Source organism: Oncorhynchus masou, chromosome 22 (genome assembly GCF_036934945.1).
Source record: "Oncorhynchus masou masou isolate Uvic2021 chromosome 22, UVic_Omas_1.1, whole genome shotgun sequence".
NCBI lineage: Eukaryota > Metazoa > Chordata > Actinopteri > Salmoniformes > Salmonidae > Oncorhynchus > Oncorhynchus masou.
The window spans coordinates 19062941-19081996 of record NC_088233.1 but is presented as its reverse complement, the minus strand read 5'-3'; the positions used below and the strand labels follow the sequence as shown (position 1 = coordinate 19081996).

General features: G+C 43.2%; 3 protein-coding genes across 3 annotated transcripts; 1 reads left to right on the top strand and 2 right to left on the bottom strand.

Moving 5' to 3' along the window:
• Positions 1-2596: 2596 nt before the first annotated feature.
• Positions 2597-9293, top strand: ada2a (adenosine deaminase 2a). Its single transcript, XM_064929541.1, has 10 exons — positions 2597-2753; positions 3779-4128; positions 4314-4533; positions 6291-6501; positions 6691-6818; positions 7002-7092; positions 7263-7371; positions 7614-7771; positions 8130-8332; positions 8467-9293. Exons 2-10 carry the CDS (start codon positions 3825-3827, stop codon positions 8555-8557), a joined length of 1515 nt encoding a protein of 504 aa, XP_064785613.1. The 5' UTR covers positions 2597-2753; positions 3779-3824; the 3' UTR covers positions 8558-9293.
• Positions 9294-9303: 10 nt separating this feature from the next.
• Positions 9304-14909, bottom strand: ribc2 (RIB43A domain with coiled-coils 2). Its single transcript, XM_064929542.1, has 7 exons — positions 14705-14909; positions 11377-11458; positions 10923-11234; positions 10717-10835; positions 10295-10522; positions 9984-10150; positions 9304-9476 (listed from the first exon to the last, which is right to left on the bottom strand). Exons 1-7 carry the CDS (start codon positions 14819-14821, stop codon positions 9398-9400), a joined length of 1104 nt encoding a protein of 367 aa, XP_064785614.1. The 5' UTR covers positions 14822-14909; the 3' UTR covers positions 9304-9397.
• A 795-nt stretch (positions 14910-15704) lies between these two features.
• Positions 15705-17879, bottom strand: LOC135508792 (probable polypeptide N-acetylgalactosaminyltransferase 8). The gene is made up of 6 exons (XM_064929009.1): positions 17649-17879; positions 16880-16990; positions 16560-16697; positions 16332-16424; positions 16062-16229; positions 15705-15912 (listed from the first exon to the last, which is right to left on the bottom strand). The coding sequence occupies exons 1-6, from the start codon at positions 17877-17879 to the stop codon at positions 15793-15795; spliced, it is 861 nt and encodes a 286-aa protein (XP_064785081.1). The 3' UTR covers positions 15705-15792.
• Between the last annotated feature and the right edge of the window lie 1177 nt (positions 17880-19056).

Genomic DNA, 19056 nt, shown 5'->3' with positions numbered 1-19056 from the left:
ACTTCTGTGAAATCAAACTGTCCACTAAATTTTCACATGCTGTTGTGCAAATGGAATAGACAACGGGTGTAAATTATAGGCAATTAGCAAGACACCCCCAATAAAGGAGTGGTTCTGCAGGTGGGGACCACAGACCACTTCTCAGTTCCTATGCTTCCTGGCTGATGTTTTGGTCACTTTTGAATGCTGGAGGTGCTTTCACTCTAGTGGTAGCATGAGACGGAGTCTACAACCCATAGAAGTGGCTCAGGTAGTGCAGCTAATCCAGGATGGAACATCAATGCGAGCTGTGGCAAGAAGGTTTGCTGTGTCTGTCAGCGTAGTGTCCAGAGCATGGAGGCGCTACCAGGAGACAGGCCAGTACATCAGGAGACGTGGAGGAGGCCGTAGGAGGGCAACAACCCAGCAGCAGGACCGCTACCTCCGCCTTTGAAAGGAGGAGCAGGAGGAGCACTGCCAGAGCCCTGCAAAATGACCTCCAGCAGGCCACAAATGTGCATGTGTCTGCTCAAACAGTCAGAAACAGACTCCATGAGGGTGGTAGGAGGGCCCGACGTCCACAGGTGGGGGTTGTGCTTACAGCCCAACACCGTGCAGGACGTTTGGCATTTGACTGAGAACACCAAGATTGGCAAATTCGCCACTGGCGCACTGTGCTCTTCACAGATGAAAGCTGTGTACATCCACAGTTACACCTCCAATCGACTCAAATGATGTCAATTAGCCTAACAGAAGCTTATAAAGCCATGACATCATTTTCTGTCATTTTCCAAGCTGTTTAAAGGCACAGTCAACTTAATGTATGTGCACTTCTGACCCATTGGAATTGTGATACAGTGAATTATAAGTGAAATAATCTGTCTGTAAACAATTTGTTGGAAAAATGACTTGTGTCATGCACAAAGTAGATGTCCTAACCGACTTGCCAAAACTAGTTTATTCACAAGAAATTTGTGGAGGGGTTGAAAAATGAGTTTTAATGACTCCAACCTAAGTGTATGTGAACTTCCGACTTCAACTGTATGTCAATTGCTATTGGTATGTTATGCAGATCACATTTACCATCCTCCTCCCTTACCTCTTCAATGAATATCCCATAAGCCTCTACATTATGGACCAGGTATGTGTATGAAAACCATTATCAAAACTGTTTTTTACATTCACCACAAAAACCATGGTATGAATACTGTTGTGTGCATATTTTGTTAATCATCTGTAGAATTAAAAAAAAATTGAGATTCACAGACTTCGCCTTCCCTACACCTCTGATGAATATAACAGGAAACATGTTCAATCACCATGCACTGCAAAATCATTATGGCTATGGATACGGAGAATATCAACACATTAATGTCAACATGACAGAGGATATACCCATTGGACTTAGGGCTCTGCTCAGAGTTAACCTCACATTGTGATTATTTTATTCTACTTTGCCACTAAAATCATAATAAACACTGAGAACTAAAATATTAGGGTTATTGTTATTAATAGGGGAGGGAGGTAGTTAACGTAACCCAGAAAGGTTATTCAAAAGGTTCTTCGAGGACCCATTAAAATGGGTTCTTTGAAGAACTTACAGGGGTTCCCCCACAGTTTCAATTTGAAGAACCCCTAAAGGATACTCCAGGAACCTTTCCTTTTTAGTGTATGGGACTCCCAATCACGTCCGGATGTGATACAGTCTGGATTCGAACCAGGGACTGTAGTGACGCTTCTTGCACTGAGATGCAGTGCCTTAGATCGCTGCGTCACTCGGGAGCAATTCCTTCAGTGCATGTCTATGGTGCTGTGTGTGTGCGCCAGTGCGAGTGGGCCGTTGCCCGAGGAGAGAACGTGATATTTCAGCAGCAGGTATAAAATAATAACAGACAAACTACATCACCAATTCTAAACATAATTTGTAGCAGGTAGCTCGCTCGTTAACTATAGCTAACTAAGCATTCATTTCGTTGTTGCCTTTCCATCGGCACTGTAAAGTCTGAATAAATCTGGACCCGTTGGAAAGATGCGATTCCCCTCTATTAAACAGCAGCCATGTAATTGCGACATTTGAACTCTGATTTATTGAATGAGGGAATAATTGTATAAAGACAAAAGTATTTGGTTGAAAACGCCATGCCTGCACACCCAGGAGGTCTCCAGGTGGAGGGTTGACAACATGTGACTAAAAGTGCGGTTCTATGTGGGGGGCTAAATGCCCTGATCAAGGGCACAACGGCAGGAGGCGGTAGGTCTACATGGGATCAGACACAGCAGCTTTCCAGTGTCAATAAGGCTTACTTTCAAGTAGGCAATAAAAAATAGTAATGAAAATATGGTTAAAAGTAATGGAAAATGTATACAAACCGTTAACAGCGAATAATCAGAAGTCTCTATAGCATAATGTCACTTGTGAATTCGGTGAACATAGTCTAATGGATCGATTTGGAGAACAGGTCCTGCACTTCTTCCATCCCAAGTAAACCACTGGGGGATATGACGTGTACCACTGTTTTAGGAAGTGAGTAAGAGTAATGCTGCGTTCACGTAATACTCGGAAATGTCAGACTTGCTAACTGGTCCTGCGTACATTTTGTTAGCAAGTCGGACATTTTCGAGTTTCCTATTTCCGATTAATACATGAACGCGGCATTACACTTTCAAGCTACAAAACTGTTTTTTGTTGTTGTTGTAACAGTTGTTGTTATAGTATAGAGCAGTATAGGAGTACCCATTCATCACTTCACTTTCACGGACAGGTTTGTTCAGTGGTGAGATACTCGTTCTAATAACAATTAATGTTCATAACACAGGCAAAACATGTATGCTATTATCAATGTATCCAGCGTTTAGTGTGAACGTGCAGCTGTTACTTTGTTACACTTTAGAATTGCAGGCTTGAGGCACACCACACCACATTAATGTTTACCAAATGTTACATTGTTAGATACATTGTTGTTACATTGTTGTTACATTGTAGATACATTGAAATCGCCAACGCGTCAAACGTTCGCGTAGCCCTTTAAACTGAACAACATAATAGGCGACCGGCTGAAGCAGGCAATATGTCAGGTTTATAAAAAGTCTGTATTCGTTTAAATATCTTGATCATAACTGTAAACTAACAAAAACACTATTAGGCATCAAACGTATTCACAGCAAGTAAACTACATAATCCGTGAATCACAAAGCGGGTTTGTTGACACCGACAGCTGGTGGTGGTGCTACTCTCTTTGTCCACGTCCACCATGGTGCATTAAACTAGCCTACTTACAGATAAATACTGCGGTCAAAACTATATCAAATAAATTAATTGTGCATTTATGTATCAAATTCAGATCTAAATGCAACCTGTCAGTATGACATCCTGAAGATCCTATCCTCTAAATATACATATTAAATCATATTCATAGAAAATATGGGAAATATCTCTTATGGGAAATAGACCTCTTAAGGTATTGTCTGAACTTGATATTTTTTGTTTGTTTCAAGAGAAACTACATTTCTGAGGAAGCAAGCATAAGAAAGTAATAATGAGGAAGTGGGGAGGCAGGGTAGCCTAGTGGTTGGGCCAGTAACCGAAAGGTGGCAAGTTCGAATCCCCGAGCTGACAAGGTACAAATCTGTCGTTCTGCCCCTGAACAGGCAGTTAACCCACTGTTCCTAGGCCGTCATTGAAAATAAGAATTTGTTCTTAACTGACTTGCCTAGTAAAATAAACACTAAACACCAAGCTCTGTTGAATTTATTTTCCCACTAGATGAGTTTGTCTTATCACGTTTCTTTCTCCTTCAAGCCTATCTATTCAGTGTTGACCAACATTGATTAGCCACACCTTCCCCATGTTGCACTGCCCAGAGAGCCACCAGGTGGCTATGGTGTCAGTCCTGCTGTGCTGGTTGACCCTGTGCTGGTGCAGCCCTGACCCTAGGCTCAGAGAGTCTCTGATGCACCAGGAGGCCTCCCGGCAGACAGGGGGCAGACTGCTGCTGACAGAGGCAGAGCTGCGGCTCAGTGCACAGCTGCACAAACTGAAGGAGCAGGAGATGAAGAGCTCGGACTTCCCTCCTGCCTTGCACTTCTTCAAGGCAAAGCCACTCATCCAGCGCAGCCTCATCTACAGCCTACTGCAGAGGATGCCCAAAGGTACACCGGATCCCAAATGAACCCTGATAGGATAGGAAAACTGATAGGATACTTGTAAGCAAATATGGCACATATATAATGATTCCGCTCCAGTCATTACCACAAGCCTATTATGCTCAATAAAGGTGCCACCAACCTCCTGTGTCACACAGGTTACCAACATCTCCTCCTCTGATCTGTTTTAGGAGCAGCACTTCATGTCCATGACTTCTCCATGGTGGGAGTGGAGTGGCTGGTAAGGAATGTGACATACCGGCCACATTGCTACATGTGCATTACAGAGGAACAGTCAGTTCGATTACTCTTCTCCTCTGGTCAGCCCAAACCAAAACCTCAGTGCTCTTCTTGGATGCTGCTGGAGACCCTGAGGGCCAAAACAGGCAATACCACTGACCTTGACAATAGGTAGGTAGTAGGAACATATGTCATTGTATACAGTGCATTCGGAAAGTATTCAGACCCCTTGACTTTTTCCACATCTTGTTACATTACAGCCTTATTCTAAAATGTTTTTTTTTCACACACAATACCCCATAATGACAAAGCAAAAACAGGTTACGTTTTGTTGTTGTTGCTAATTTATACAAATAAAATAAATATTAAATGTACATAATTATTCAGACCCTTTACTCAGTACTTTGTTAAAGCACCTTTGGCAGCGATTACAGCCTTGAGTCTTCTTGGGGATGACGCTGCAAGCTTGGCACACCTTTACTTGGGGAGTTTCTCCCATTATTCTCTGCAGATCCTCTCAAGCTCTGTCAGGTTGGATGGAAGTGTTGCTGCACAGCTGTTTTCAGGTCTCCAAAGATGTTAGATCGGGTTCAAGTCCGGGCTCTGGCCACTCAAGGACATTCAGAGAGACATTCACTTGTCCTGAAGCCACTGCTGCTTTGTCTTGGCTGTGTGCTTAGGGTTGTTGTCCTGTTGGAAGGTGAACCCCAGTCTGAAGTCCTGTTTTCTTCAAGGATCTCTGTACTTTGCTCCGTTCATCTTTCCCTCGATCCCGACAAGTCTCCAAGTCCCTGCCGCTGAAAAACATCCCCACAGGATGATGCTGCCACCACCATGCTTCACCGTAGGTAGGTGCCAGATTTTCTCCAGACGTGACACTTTGAATTCAGGCCAAAGAGTTTAATATTGGTTTCATCAGACCAGAGAATCTTGTTTCTCATGGTCTGAGAATCATTAGGTGCCTTTTGGCAAACTCCAAGCGGGCTGTCATGTGCCTTTTACTGAGGAGTGGCCTCCGTCTGGCCACTGTAGCATAAAGGCCTGATTGGTGGAGTGCTGCAGAGATGGTTGTCCTTCTGGAAGGTTATCCCATCTCCACAGAGGAACTCTAGAGCTCTGTTAGAGTGACCTCCCTGATCAAGGCCCTTCTACCCCGATTACTCAGTTTGGCCGGGCGGCCAGCTCTAGGAAGAGTCTTGGTGGTTCCAAACTTCTCCCATTTAAGAATGATGGAGGCCACTGTTTTCTTGGGGCCTTCAATGCTGCAGAAATGTACCCTTCCTCAGATTCCTCGATACAATCCCTTCTCGGCATTCTACAGACAATTCCTTCGACCTCATGACTTGGTTTTCACTCTGACATGCACTGTCAACTGTGGGACCTTATATAGACAGTTGTGTGCCTTTTAAAATCATGTCAAACCAATTAAGTTTACCACAGGTGGACTCCAGTCAAGTTGTAGAAACATATCAAGGATGATCAATGAAAACAGGATGCACCTGAGTTAAATTTCGAGTCTCATTGCAAAGGGTCTGAATACTTATGTAAATAAGGTATTTCTGTTTTCTATTTTTAATAATTTGTGCAAAAAATTCAACAAATCTGTTTTCACTTGGTTATGATGGGGTATTGTGTGTAGATTACTGAGGATTTAAAAAAAATCAATTTTAGAGTAAGTCTGTAGAATAAGGCTGTAGTAACAAAATGTGGAAAAAGTGAAGGGGTCTGAATACTTTCCGGAGGCAATGTATGTCATTCACTATGTCAAATGACACGTGTATGCCAATACATTTCATTATATATTATGTAATTTATATGTCATGGTCATACATCACACAAGTATCTCCCTGGGGGAATACAGACAACATTTGATTTTCTATTTGACTCATCTCTTTCAAATTGTATGCACTCTCCAACAACCTGTGCAGCCTCATCCGCAACCTCACACTTTTCACTGAGGACCCAGAGGCTGCCTATCCCAGCCAAGATGTCGTTTGGAAAAGGTTTGAGCAGGCGTTCACTTCGGCTTGGGGACTAGTCACCTACGCTCCTGTGTTCAAGGACTATTACTATGAGGGCCTGAGGCAGTTCTACATGGATAGTATCATGTATCTGGAGCTGAGGGCTTTGCTTCCAGAGGTAAACAACACATACAGATACTTGTTTGTTCCAACCGTGTGATGTGAGTTCAGTTGTGTGATTAAGTTGTTAAGATTATTCCATACACAATAGTTTTGAGTTGATCAGTCATTTTCAAGGTGTAACCAGGATGTATTGTCTATACATAAGAGGTTGTATAATTCTTACATGTTTGTTAATGATACACAGACATACGAGCTGGATGGGAGCACACATGACAGTGCCTGGGGCCTCAAGACCTATCAGGACGTGACCAGGCAGTTTGTGTCAGAGCACCCAGACTTCCTGGGAGCTCGTGTCATCTTCACTGTGCACAGGTGACTATGCAGGAGATGCACATGATCAGTGTAAAGATTAAATTAGAATCATGGGCCCTCTAACAGTTTTACAAGGATTAGTTTATTTAAAAACTATACAGAATTAAAAGAAGAATGAGAAAAAACAAAACACGTTATATTAATGTTGAGATTTAATGTACTTTGGGAATCTGTTTGTCTAAGGCAGCTGAATGCGTCAATGGCATGGAAGGCAGTGGAGGAGGCTATGAACCTACAGAAAGTCTTTCCAGAGATCATGGCTGGATTTGACCTAGTAGGTAGATCCTTAGTCACAAGACTCCTTAAAACTTTCTAATTTCTCTCAGGAAATTACCTAAAGTTGATATGGACTTGATTTATGTATTACTAGATAGGTTTATTAAAAAATAGGTATAGGCTGTGCAGGGTGATGTTGACATGTCTGATGTTCTCGTCTGGTACTAGGTGGGTCGGGAAGATAGTGGAAGACCCCTCTGGTACTTCAAGGAGGCCTTGTCTCTGCCAGGCGAGAGAGGAGTCAACCTTCCATTCTTCTTCCATGCAGGAGAGACTGGTGAGCACATGAACCCTTCCACCTTATCTGAAGTGTTCATATTTAGTCTATAATCATGGAATGAGCCTATGATTTCTTAATCTGGCCCTGGTTAGGGGCCCAGATAGAACTAACTTTGATGGAATGAGACTTTATAGCCAATACTCCCTATTTTGTGTTGTTGAGAATGAAGTTTGTATAGTACAGATAAGAGTTTACTACAATCTACATTGATGGCATCATTGATTGACTGTCATTTGCAGATGAAGGGGGCACTGATGTGGATGGGAACCTACTGGATGCTTTACTGTTCAACACGTCTCGCATCGGCCATGGCTTTGCCCTGCTGCGCCACCCCGTGGCCAAGGCCCTCTCTAGGAGGAAAGGGGTGGCTGTAGAGGTGTGCCCCATCTCCAACCAGGTAGGGCATTATCGCTGTCACCACACTCACATGTTGATGAATGATTAAGACGGCTGCCCATCCACAGATCGAGGTAGATTGTATCTTCATTGAAACTCTTCATTTGGGGCTCCCAAGTGGTGCAGAGGTCTAAGGCACTGCATCTCAGTGCTAGAGGCATCACTACAGACCCTGGCTCAATTCCAGGCTGTATCACAACTGGCAGTGATTGGGAGTCCCATAGGGCGGCGCACAATTGGCCCAGCGTCGTCCTAGTTAGGGTTTGGTCAGGGTAGGCAGTCAATGTAAACAAGAATTTGTTCTTAACTGGACTTGCAGAGTTAAAGGTAAAATATAATAATTTAAACATTTTCTCCAGGTACTGAAACTGGTCTCAGACCTGCGGAATCACCCAGCTGCTGTTCTGATGTCAGAGGGCCATCCCCTGGTGATCAGTTCAGACGACCCTGCCATGTTTGGAGCTTCTGGCCTCTCCCATGATTTTTACGAGGCGTTTGTGGGTTTAGGTGGAATGAACTCTCACATAGGAACTCTCAAGGAACTGGCCATGAACTCCATCAGGTGAGGCCAAGTTAGCAGGTCCAGGCACCGTACAATATTGGTGGAATAACCTGGACTAGCTTAGCTACTTGCAACCGTTTATGCCATTGTATGGTAGGGTAAGGATTCTGACTTTCAATTTTTTTATGTTCCAGGTACAGCTCTCTGTCGCCACAACTGAAGGAGAAAGCATTGGATTTGTGGCAGAGAAAATGGGACAAGTTTGTCTCAGAGAACTCACAATAGAGTCCTGCTGGAGCAGAGGAGTGGTCATTCGGACACTAACTGTGACAGTGGGATCACCCCAGTCTGTGAGCCTGTTGCTTGTGCCCCATAGGAAGGGAATGATATTTGGAAATGTTCAAAATTCAGACAAGGGAAAGGATGTAGGTGTTATTGAAACATCATTTTTGGTATTTTTCTTTGCCTACGATGCTGTAGACAGTTTGGCAAATTAGGGTTGAGAAGGAAAAAGAGAACAAGTTCATATTGCCCTCACGTGGATAGGGTGTGTATAACACTCCTGTAAGAAATCAATCAGGAGACCACACTGCTGTCACCTCCTACAAAATGGAGGCCCCTGACAGAAGTTGAGTTTACTAGTCAAGGAGTCATGAAGGAAGCTGTTTTTTTACACAAAGGCATTTGATCATTATTATTTCAGTTGCAGAGAATTGTATTTGCACTGTAATTGTGAATTCAAGGAGATACTACATGGTAATAGAGCACAGTGAGAAAAAGCTTACACCGAATTAACTGACCAGCTAGTCTTTTAATAGCATTTTATGCTGGTAATGTGATTTTAAATGGAGAACATGTGCATTTGTTTTGTACAGATTTTATTAATTATACGGACACGTTGTGACAAATGCATGCAGAACAGTAGCCAATGCCTTATTCATAGACACTTTTCTATGAAGACTTTTTTGATTGTATTTTTTTAGTTGTGAAATAGTTTTGAATTAAGGGAAGCAAAACTTCAGATTTGTTCGTTTACAAATCATTTATCTACATTTTTACTTTTTAATACAAGAAACATTTCTCCATAATAGTGGCATGGCATAGTAAGTAAGGCCCTGTCATCCTTTATCGACTGCTGGTGTTGAACTGGGAGAAGTAACTGTCATCTGGGATGTTAGTGTACACCTTCTCCAAATACTTTGTCCTGAAAAGAGAAGAATGCATTGGTCTAGAACTGATATCAAGAACAAAACTGTAGGCATTTGATATGTCGTCTATGCAAGGCTATGGGCAGGTCAACACTCTTGGGCTGGATTCAATCCGTATCGCGGAATATCACGGTAAATATTGCATATGTCTGCTCAATCGCAAATTACCTTTACATTTTAACGCTAATGCAGTCTCTGAACTAGGGAACATTGTCTTTGAATTTCAATCGAACGATAACGCAGATCTTCCGCAAAATGGATTGAATTGAGCTCCTCGTTGATCATTTGTGTGTCCATTAACTGTGCTAATCTTGTTGATCAGTTTCTTCTGCACAATTGAATTATTTCTGAGCACAGAAGTGTTAAAGAAAATATTTTCAAAAGAAATGTGACAAACAATAATGCTGTATGGTAATGAAGCCCAACAGTACAACATCAAACAAAGCGAAAGGTATACAGCTGCGTCCATGTGTCTAAACCTTAACATATGGAAAGTGTCTTACTGTTCATGGTGGGCCTCAGCCAGCTGTGCATTGGTGTTATCCTGGGTGCGACGGAGCTGCTTCTTGATGCGGGCCTGCTGTCTCTCCATTAGTAGGGCGGTTCGAGCCGAGGCCACACGGAACCGGTCCTGCTGGAGCTCCTCCTGCTGCTGCTCCGCCTGAATTCTCTGCACAACCAAACACGAAGAGAAGGTTAACACTATTTATGGGTGTTGCGATCTACTCTCGCTTTTGGTCCTCTTTCAGAAGATAGAGAGTGCAACATACTGCAATGAAAACATCTCTGCTCAAGGTAAACAATGTAGATGTACCCTCTTCTCATCTATCTGTTGCTGCTGGCAGTTGATGATGTGCTGCAGCTGCTCGTCTGCGAGACCCTTGCAGCTGTCGGGACTGAGGCGGGGCAGACCCAGCACACTGATGCCCTGCTCCTGGCTCTCACTCAGCAGCTCCCCCTGCAGCTGGTTCAGGATGTCTGTCCTGTTGTCCTCCTCCTGCTGCTTCCACTCCTTCCACCGCTTCTCTGCATTCTCTGCTGCCTGGGAACAGACAGACAAAATATCTCACAGTTGACATGTTGACAGAATTACATTCTGTTCCCCCATATACAAATCACAGGAATCACACCACACATGGTTAGATTCAGTGCCAGATAGTACTATCAATCCTAATAACTTACCTTTGCCAGTGTGACAACCACACCTGGTTAAGCACCAGGTAAAATATGACTCACCTTTGTCAAATTGAAATTCTTTGTAGCAAGGGCTACGGTTCTCCTCCTCTCCTCCTCAATTGTTTGGAGCTGGAGAGCTTTATTGTCCAGGTCCACTCTGTCCTGGTCATACTGCTGCTCTGCAAGGGTGAGGCAGGGACAGAGATTGTTTTGAGAGGAGGCAGTGAGTGTATCAGTGTCTAGCATCAGGGCAGGTTGTAGCCTACCTTCCTGTCTCTGCTGGTGTCGCGCTGTGGCCAACTCATGCTGCTGCTGGAAGGACCACTCTCTGAGCTGCTCCTGCTGCTTCTTTAGCCTCCCCTGGCTGTCTGGGTCCTCACCCACCAGCCCCGGCAGCATCTGGATCTCCTCCTGACCTCTAATTTTGTCTGGGTTGCTCAAGTCATACTCTCGTCGACTCCACCGCGGCTGGAAGTTCAATCGGAAGTCCTCTATGGCTCCCTGCAGCAGACGCTCATCCTTAAGTTGGCATTGATCAAGTAGACAAGCGGCCTTGTCGTTGCGCACTGCATCTGCAGCTAGAGGGCATGCATTCCAGAGACATATGACACTAGCTAACAGCTAACATCAATAAAACCTTAGTTGCATTGAAGCTTACTGTATGTATGGAAGCTTATATAGAGCTGTCAGGACTCCCATTCTGTATTTTATTGCACTTACCATATGCTTTAAGTGACTCTGCCTCTGCCTGTTCTTTTTTCTTTCTTTCATTCACTTGGGAATCAAGAGCCTCTTTATCTATCTGTGAGGAACAAAAGTGTGACAAACATGTCTTCACAACTGAATTAACGTGAGTGTTGTGATGTCACAGCCGGTTACAGTTGCAATACAGATTATCCATTATATTGACCAGATACTCAAGTGGTTGCTGTAACAATGAAAATAAGTCTTCAAAAATGGATCGCTGTCCTCAGTCGGGAGGATCAGGTGGTGCCATTCTAGCCAATGAGAGGGCAGATACGTGTGTGAACAACAGGAACAACTGATATAGAGCAGTGTTTCCAACTTAGTGACTTTGTCGCTATATTTAGCGAGTATGCACACCCCTCTAGCGACAATTTTTTTTAAGCGACTAGCGACAAATCTAGCGACTTTCCCTGGTGTTATTGGAGACTTCGAGACTCTGACGTGAAAGCACGTATCGTTCTCAATGAGCAGCGGATGCTGCCGTGGGTCCTAACGCCGTCCCAAAGCACTCACAGGCGGCCCAGTTCTCACGCAGCAGTCCCTCCCAGTTGCAGTCAGAGCAGGAGATGTTCACCCCACAGCATCCAGACTGCAAATGAATCGCGCATGTGGGAAGCCGCCGCTGGCTGATTCCACCCTGGCTTACATTCAGGGCGGGATGTAAATGTAAAAAACAAAACAAAAAAAACACTAAGTAACTCCGTCTGTCTCTTTTGGGTCACTTTTGCCGGTCCCAAGCCCAGATAAGAGGGTTGGAATTGTGACATTTAAAAAAAAAAAAAAGAATCGACAGAAGTTCATTTGTAGTTCTAAACATATTTAAGGTGCTTACTCACTTTCTCTTCCACAATGTTATTCCTCTCTCCTACAGTGTCCATCACAATTACATGCACATGGACAAAGATTGGAAAGCAGCTGCGGTCATCCCCCTCTTCAAAGGGGGGGGCACCCTTGACGCAAACTACTACAGATCTATATCTATCCTACCCAGCCTTTCTAAGGTCTTCGAAAGCCAAGTTACCAAACAGATCACCGACCATTTCAAATCCCACCGTACCTTCTCCGCTATGCAATCCGGTTTCAGAGCTGGTCATGGGTGCACCTCAGCCACGCTCAAGGTCCTAACCGCCATCGATAAGAAACAATACTGTGCAGCCATATTCATTGACCTGGCCAAGGCTTTCGACTCTGTCCTCAACAGCCTTGGTTTCTCAAATGATTGCCTCGCCTGGTTCACCAACTACTTCTCTGATAGAGTTCAGTGTGTCAAATCTGAGGGCCTGTTGTCCGGGCCTCTGGCAGTCTCTATGGGGGTGCCACAGGGTTCAATTCTTGGGCCAACTCTCTTCTCTGTATACATCAATGATGTCGCTCTTGCTGCTGGTGACTCTCTGATCCACCTCTACGCAGACGACACCATTCTGTATACCTCTGGCCCTTCTTTGGACACTGTGTTAACAACCCTCCAGACAAGCTTCAATGCCATACAACTCTCCTTCCGTGGCCTTCAACTGCTCTTAAATACAAGTGAAACTAAATGCATGCTCTTCAACCGATCCCTGCCTGCACCTGCCCGCCCGTCCGTCCAGCATCACTACTCTGGACGGTTCTGACTTAGAATATGTGGACAACTACAAATACCTTGGTGTCTGATTAGACTGTAAACTCTCCTTCCAGGCTCACAGAAAACATCTCCAATCCAAAGTTAAATCTAGAATTGGCTTCTTATTTCGCAACAAAGCATCCTTCACCAATGCTGCCAAACATACCCTCGTAAAACTGATCTTCTTACCGATCCTCGACAATGTCATTTACAAAATAGCCTCCAACACCTTAGTCAACAAATTGGATGCAGTCTATCACAGTGCCATCCGTTTTGTCACCAAAACCCCATATACTACCCACCACTGCAACCTGTACGCTCTCGTTGACTGGCCCTCGCTTCATACTCGTCGCCAAACCCACTGGCTCCAGGTCATCTACAAGACCCTGCTAGGTAAAGTCCAGCCTTATCGCTTCTTGCTGGTCACCATAGCTGCACCCACCCGTAGCACGCGTTCCAGTAGGTATATCTCACTTGTCACCCCCACAAAGCCAATTCCTCTTTTGGCTGCCTCTCCTTCCAGTTCTCTGCTGCCAATGACTGGAACGAACTACAAAAATCTCTGAAATTGGAAACACTTATCTCCCTCACTAGCTTTAAGCAGCTCACAGCACCTGTACATAGCCCTACTATAAATAGCCCAAACAACTTCCTCTTCCCCTACTGTATTTATTTAGCTCCTTTACCTCTCCAGTGGTGTGGGGCTGTGCTTTGGCAAAGTGGGTGGGGTTATATCCTTCCTGTTTGGCCCTGTCCGGGGGTGTCCTCGGATGGGGCCACAGTGTCTCCTGACCCCTCCTGTCTCAGCCTCCAGTATTTATGCTGCAGTAGTTTGTGTCGGGGGGCTAGGGTCAGTTTGTTAAATCTGGAGTACTTCTCCTGTCCTATTCGGTATCCTGTGTAAATTTAAGTGTGCTCTCTCTAATTCTCTCTTTTACTCTCTTGGAGGACCTGAAGCCCTAGGACCATGCCTCAGGACTACCTGACATGATGACTCCTTGCTGTCCCCAGTCCACCTGGCCGTGTTGCTGCTCTAGTTTCAACTGTTCTGCCTGTGATTATTATTATTTGACCATGCTGGTCATTTATGAACATTTGAACATCTTGGCCATGTTCTGTTATAATCTCCACCCGGCACAGCCAGAAGAGGACTGGCCACCACACATAGCCTGGTTCCTCTCTAGGTTTCTTCCTAGGTTATGGCCTTTCTAGAGAGTTTTTCCTAGCCACCGTGCTTCTACACCTGCATTGCTTGCTGTTTGGGGTTTTAGGCTGGGTTTCTGTACAGCACTTTGAGATATCAGCTGATGTACGAAGGGCTATATAAATTGATTTGATTTGCACCCCAGTATTTCTACTTTGCACACATCTGTCAAATCTACCATTCCAGTGTTTTAAATTGCTATATTGTATTTACTTTGCCACCATTGCCTATGTATTGCCTTTACCTCCCTTATCTCACCTCATTTATTTTTCTACTGTATTATTGACTGTGTTTGTTTTACTCCATGTGAAACTCTGTGTTGTTATGTGTCGAACTGCTTTGCATTATCTTGGCCAGGTCGCAGTTGTAAATTATAAATTGTTCCCAACTTGCCTACCTGCAAATAAGACATTACATTTTTTGTTGACCAAATTCTACACTCATATGACCATACAAAAACTAAACGCCAATTGCTGGAGAAGACAGAAACTTACCCCAATCGTTCTAACTTTAGCATTGAAAATCCTATCTTGACGTTGTATCTCTCGATTACGCCTCCTCTCCAAACTAGCCGCAGCAATGCGGTCCGAAAGTAATTCAGCATTGTACATTTTCCAATCTTCCCTTAGTCTCGCCGTGGTGAGAATCAAATGACCAGGGCTAGACTGAACTCTGCAAACATATCCGTTGCTAAGCTACCCGACATCCGGATACCTACGCTGTTGTTCACAACCAAGTGGAATAGGTAATTACCAATTGAATGCATTCATGTGCATTGAACTCGTTGAAGAAATCCGATTGGCTAATGGCCAACAAGCTGTGTCGGTCTACCATGAACTAAACGTGCAGCCATCATGCTTGTGAACAAAATAATATTAAGAATGTTTTGTTTAACTGCCGAATATGCTGTTAGAGGTAATTTCCTAAAGTGGAGAGGTCAGCATGTGGGCGAAGTCGGAGCTCAGGGACTATAGACTAGTTTCCCACTAGTAATTACCAGTTCGAGGGGCGTTCAAGTGGATGTTTCACAGGTTAATTGCTCATGGAAATCGCTCTGTATATAAGTGTCTGATAAAGGAACTAAAACGTATAAACGTAGCATTGTATGTATGTATGTATAATATATATATATGTATGTATGGATTTTTTTCCCTCATTTTGTCTGTCATAGTTGAAGTGTACCTATGATGAAAATTACAGGCCTCCCATCTTTTTAAGTGGGAGAACTTGCACAATTGGTGGCTGACTAAATACTTGTTTGCCCCACTGTATATGTATATATATAATATATATGTATAATATATATGTATGTATGTGTGTATATATATATATATCCCTCTTCTGTCTCAGCATGCATGGATTGATCAGTCTTGCAGACAGACTAATTTTATTTATGGCAATCCATATCAAGGACAGAAAGGCACAATTCCCTTTCAACAAAATTAAATAAGCACTGTTATATCAATGCATAGGCATATGCCACGTTTAGGTTAGTAATCCAAAGTGACCCATAGAACAGAATAGCAAACATAAAATGTGGTTTAGTCTAGAGGCAAACATGAATCTCCTCTATGCTGGTCCATTAGAAGGGCTTGATGATGTTTTGGATTTCCCATTTCTGGCCAGTGCATTTCTGGACCACAAGTTTCTGTTTTTGTATTTCTAAGCATCTTTTTGTTTGTCTGTTCTTGAGTTCCTTGCCCTGGAAAAGTATACATATTTTAATGATTTTAAAAACAGTGGACCTCTTTGGCAAAAAGGAAATAATTTAGGGGTGCATACAGTATAGGAAAGAACTGCCTATATACGTATTAGGAGTGTATTGAGTTCCGGGTCAACTGTGATATGCACCTGCGTGAAGTCCCAGTGAATGCCCATGCCCTTCTGCACGGCCTCGTGACAGTCATACAGATCAGGAAATTTGTCTTCCCCACTGTCAGCCAAACACCTGTTGTCATTGTACTTGTGGGACTTTAGGCCACCAATGTAAAGCTCCCCATTACTGTGGTAGTATGTGTGCTGAACGATCAAACAAATAAAGATAGGACATTAGATTTTTCCTTGAATACAGAGCAAAGTTAATTAACTGTAACAGTAGGAGACAGTATTGTAATGAGTTACCTGTGGGCCATAGTTGAAGCAGTCGAAGGCTATGGGTGTATGACCAGGAATAAGTCCTTGATCTATACATATGTTTGCATCCAAGTTCTTCATCTACAAGTAGGAGGGTCAAATATTAAGCAAGGAATGACATACTTTATCAAACATGTGGATAAATAGACAGGCATTCAAACCTTCCATTTAAAAACTAGTTTAAAACCACACACAAAAGTACTGTAAAAAACATACCCCTCCATAGGCCAGTATATTGTCCCATGTGTCCAACTGAGGATAAATCTTTTCCAGGTACCACTTGAAGGGCTTACATTTCAGCTTTTCTCTGAGCTCCTTTCTCTCTGACACATCACCGATATCTATTCCATGATCCTATTGTTGAGTGTGTGATTTTGGATTATTTGTTGTTTCCCGCAAAACTCTTTTATTATCAACATATCAAACTATGTAATAAATCAAAAGCTTGAAAAACTTCCAATGGTTTTATGAGTCTCATGAAGGTAGAATTCATGGGTAAAAAAAACAATTATGGGTATGTTATCATAAGCTCATACCTTAATTGGAATGTTCCAGGCAATATTGACATTATGTTTGTACTCATCCATCCAGATCTCTGCTGCCCTCAGTGCATTCCTCTTCATGGACATGCTCAGGTCAGGTCCGTATGTAACAGTATAATTTTAAACCGTCCCCTTCAGATAATCTGATTGGGTAAAAAAAAAAGGGTAGTAAATTAATATTATCATACAAAAGCTGTCAGTATAGTTTGGTGAGATGTACCATTGGAGCTGTGGTCATCCACCAGAATGATTTCTCTCAGCAGGTGTTCAGGGGTTCAGTCGATGATGCTGCGGATGGCCCGTTTAATAATAGACAAGGCCTCGTCCAGGTAGATCAATACCACAGCAATACTAGGAAGGTCCTTGGGGCATTTCTTCTGCAAACATCTGTTGAAGGAAACTAACCACCAGTTACACTCCTCTCATGTTAAAAAGGGATATATCAGGATTTTGGCAATGAAACCCTTGATCTACTTCACCAGAGTCAGATGAACTCATGGACACCATTTATGTTTCTGCATCCAGTATGAAGGAAGTAAGAGGTAGATTTGCAGCCCAACGCTAACTAGCGCTAGTTATCAACTTCCTTCAAACTGCATGGAGACACACAAAAATGGTATCCATTAGTTCATCCGACTCTGGGGATGTAGATAAAGGACTTCATTGCGAAACCTTAAAAGGGTGAGGGAAAAAAACGGCGCCAGAGAATCGTTACTTTACTTGGATTCACGTGTCTCTGGTAGCTCTAGGTTGAGAGGCAGACTGGTAGCTCTAGGTTGAGAGGCAGACGATCGCTGAGGAAAACATTGTAGCCATATTTCTCAAACAAAGCCTGTGCCTCTTCCTGATCCTCATCCGATAGATTCTCTCCCCAGCCCTGAAACAATGGAGATTGCCGGGGCTTGAGCTTCTGTTCATCTTGTCCTCTCAGAGATTTGACCGGAGCTGCCACAACTTCCTGGTCTTTAAATCTCTCTCTCTCATCCACAAGCATTTTCTGAATGGCATCCTGTTTTTGAACAAATCGTCTGAGATAAATAAAACAAAGTGTTGGTGGTTTTATCCCAATTTAAGACAGAAATAGCTCTTAATTTGAATTGTGAAAAATAAAAAAAGTTGTCAGAATATCTTCATCATACACATATTTAATCTGCCAGTGCGTGACAGATAATAGCATAGTCTTCCAATCAATGCATATTAAAAGCAGTCACACGTATAAGTGAATTAGATATGTAAATTAATAACAAAAAGTCACACTTTAATAACTCATGAATATGTATTCATAAATAATTGAACTATGAATAAATAAGTATGTCATTATTCATATAAAACGTATTGTGATATATTTTGCCCTATGAGTTCGATCAGTAGAATTTGATTCAAAATGTTTCACAACTGTAATGGCCGCCAAAGGTTTACAGCCGTGTTAAGTATTAACTCTGGGGTGTAAAGACATACAAGCAACACATATTTTTGGAACATTTTCTATAATTTTCTTTCACTTTGAAAATGCAGAGTCGGTTGTGTAGATCTTTATGAGGGGGGGGATATAATCCCTTTAGATTTCATTTTAAAGCAGCAAAATGTGACTTAAGTGTACTTAAGACTTTCACTACTCCGACTGGCACTCTGACCAGACATCCGCATAGGCCTACCTATGGTATTTGTAAATATTCGTGTCCATAGATGACGTTGTTGCCAGTGATGTCTGGTGAGGACCTGCCTTACAACAGGCCAACAAGTCCTCAGTCCTGCCTCTCTCAGTCTATTGTGGACAGTCTGAGCACTGATGGGGGGGATTGTGCATTCCTGATGTAACTTGGGCTGTTGTTGCCATATTGTACCTGTCCCGCAGGTGTGAGTTTCGGATGTACCGATCCTGTGCAGGTGTTGTTACACGTGGTCGGTCACTGCGAGGACTATCAGATGTCTGTCCTGTCTCACAGTAGGACATTGCAATTTATTGCCCTGGCCACATCTGCAGTCCTCATGCCTCCTTGCAGCATGCCTAAGGCACGTTCACACGGATGAGCAGGGACCCTGGGCATCCTTCTTTTAGTGTTTTTCCAGAGTCAGTAGAAAGGCATCTTTAGTGTCCTAAGTTTTCATAACTGGGACATTAATCACCTACCTTCTGTAAGATGTTAGTGTCTTAAGACCTTTCCACATGT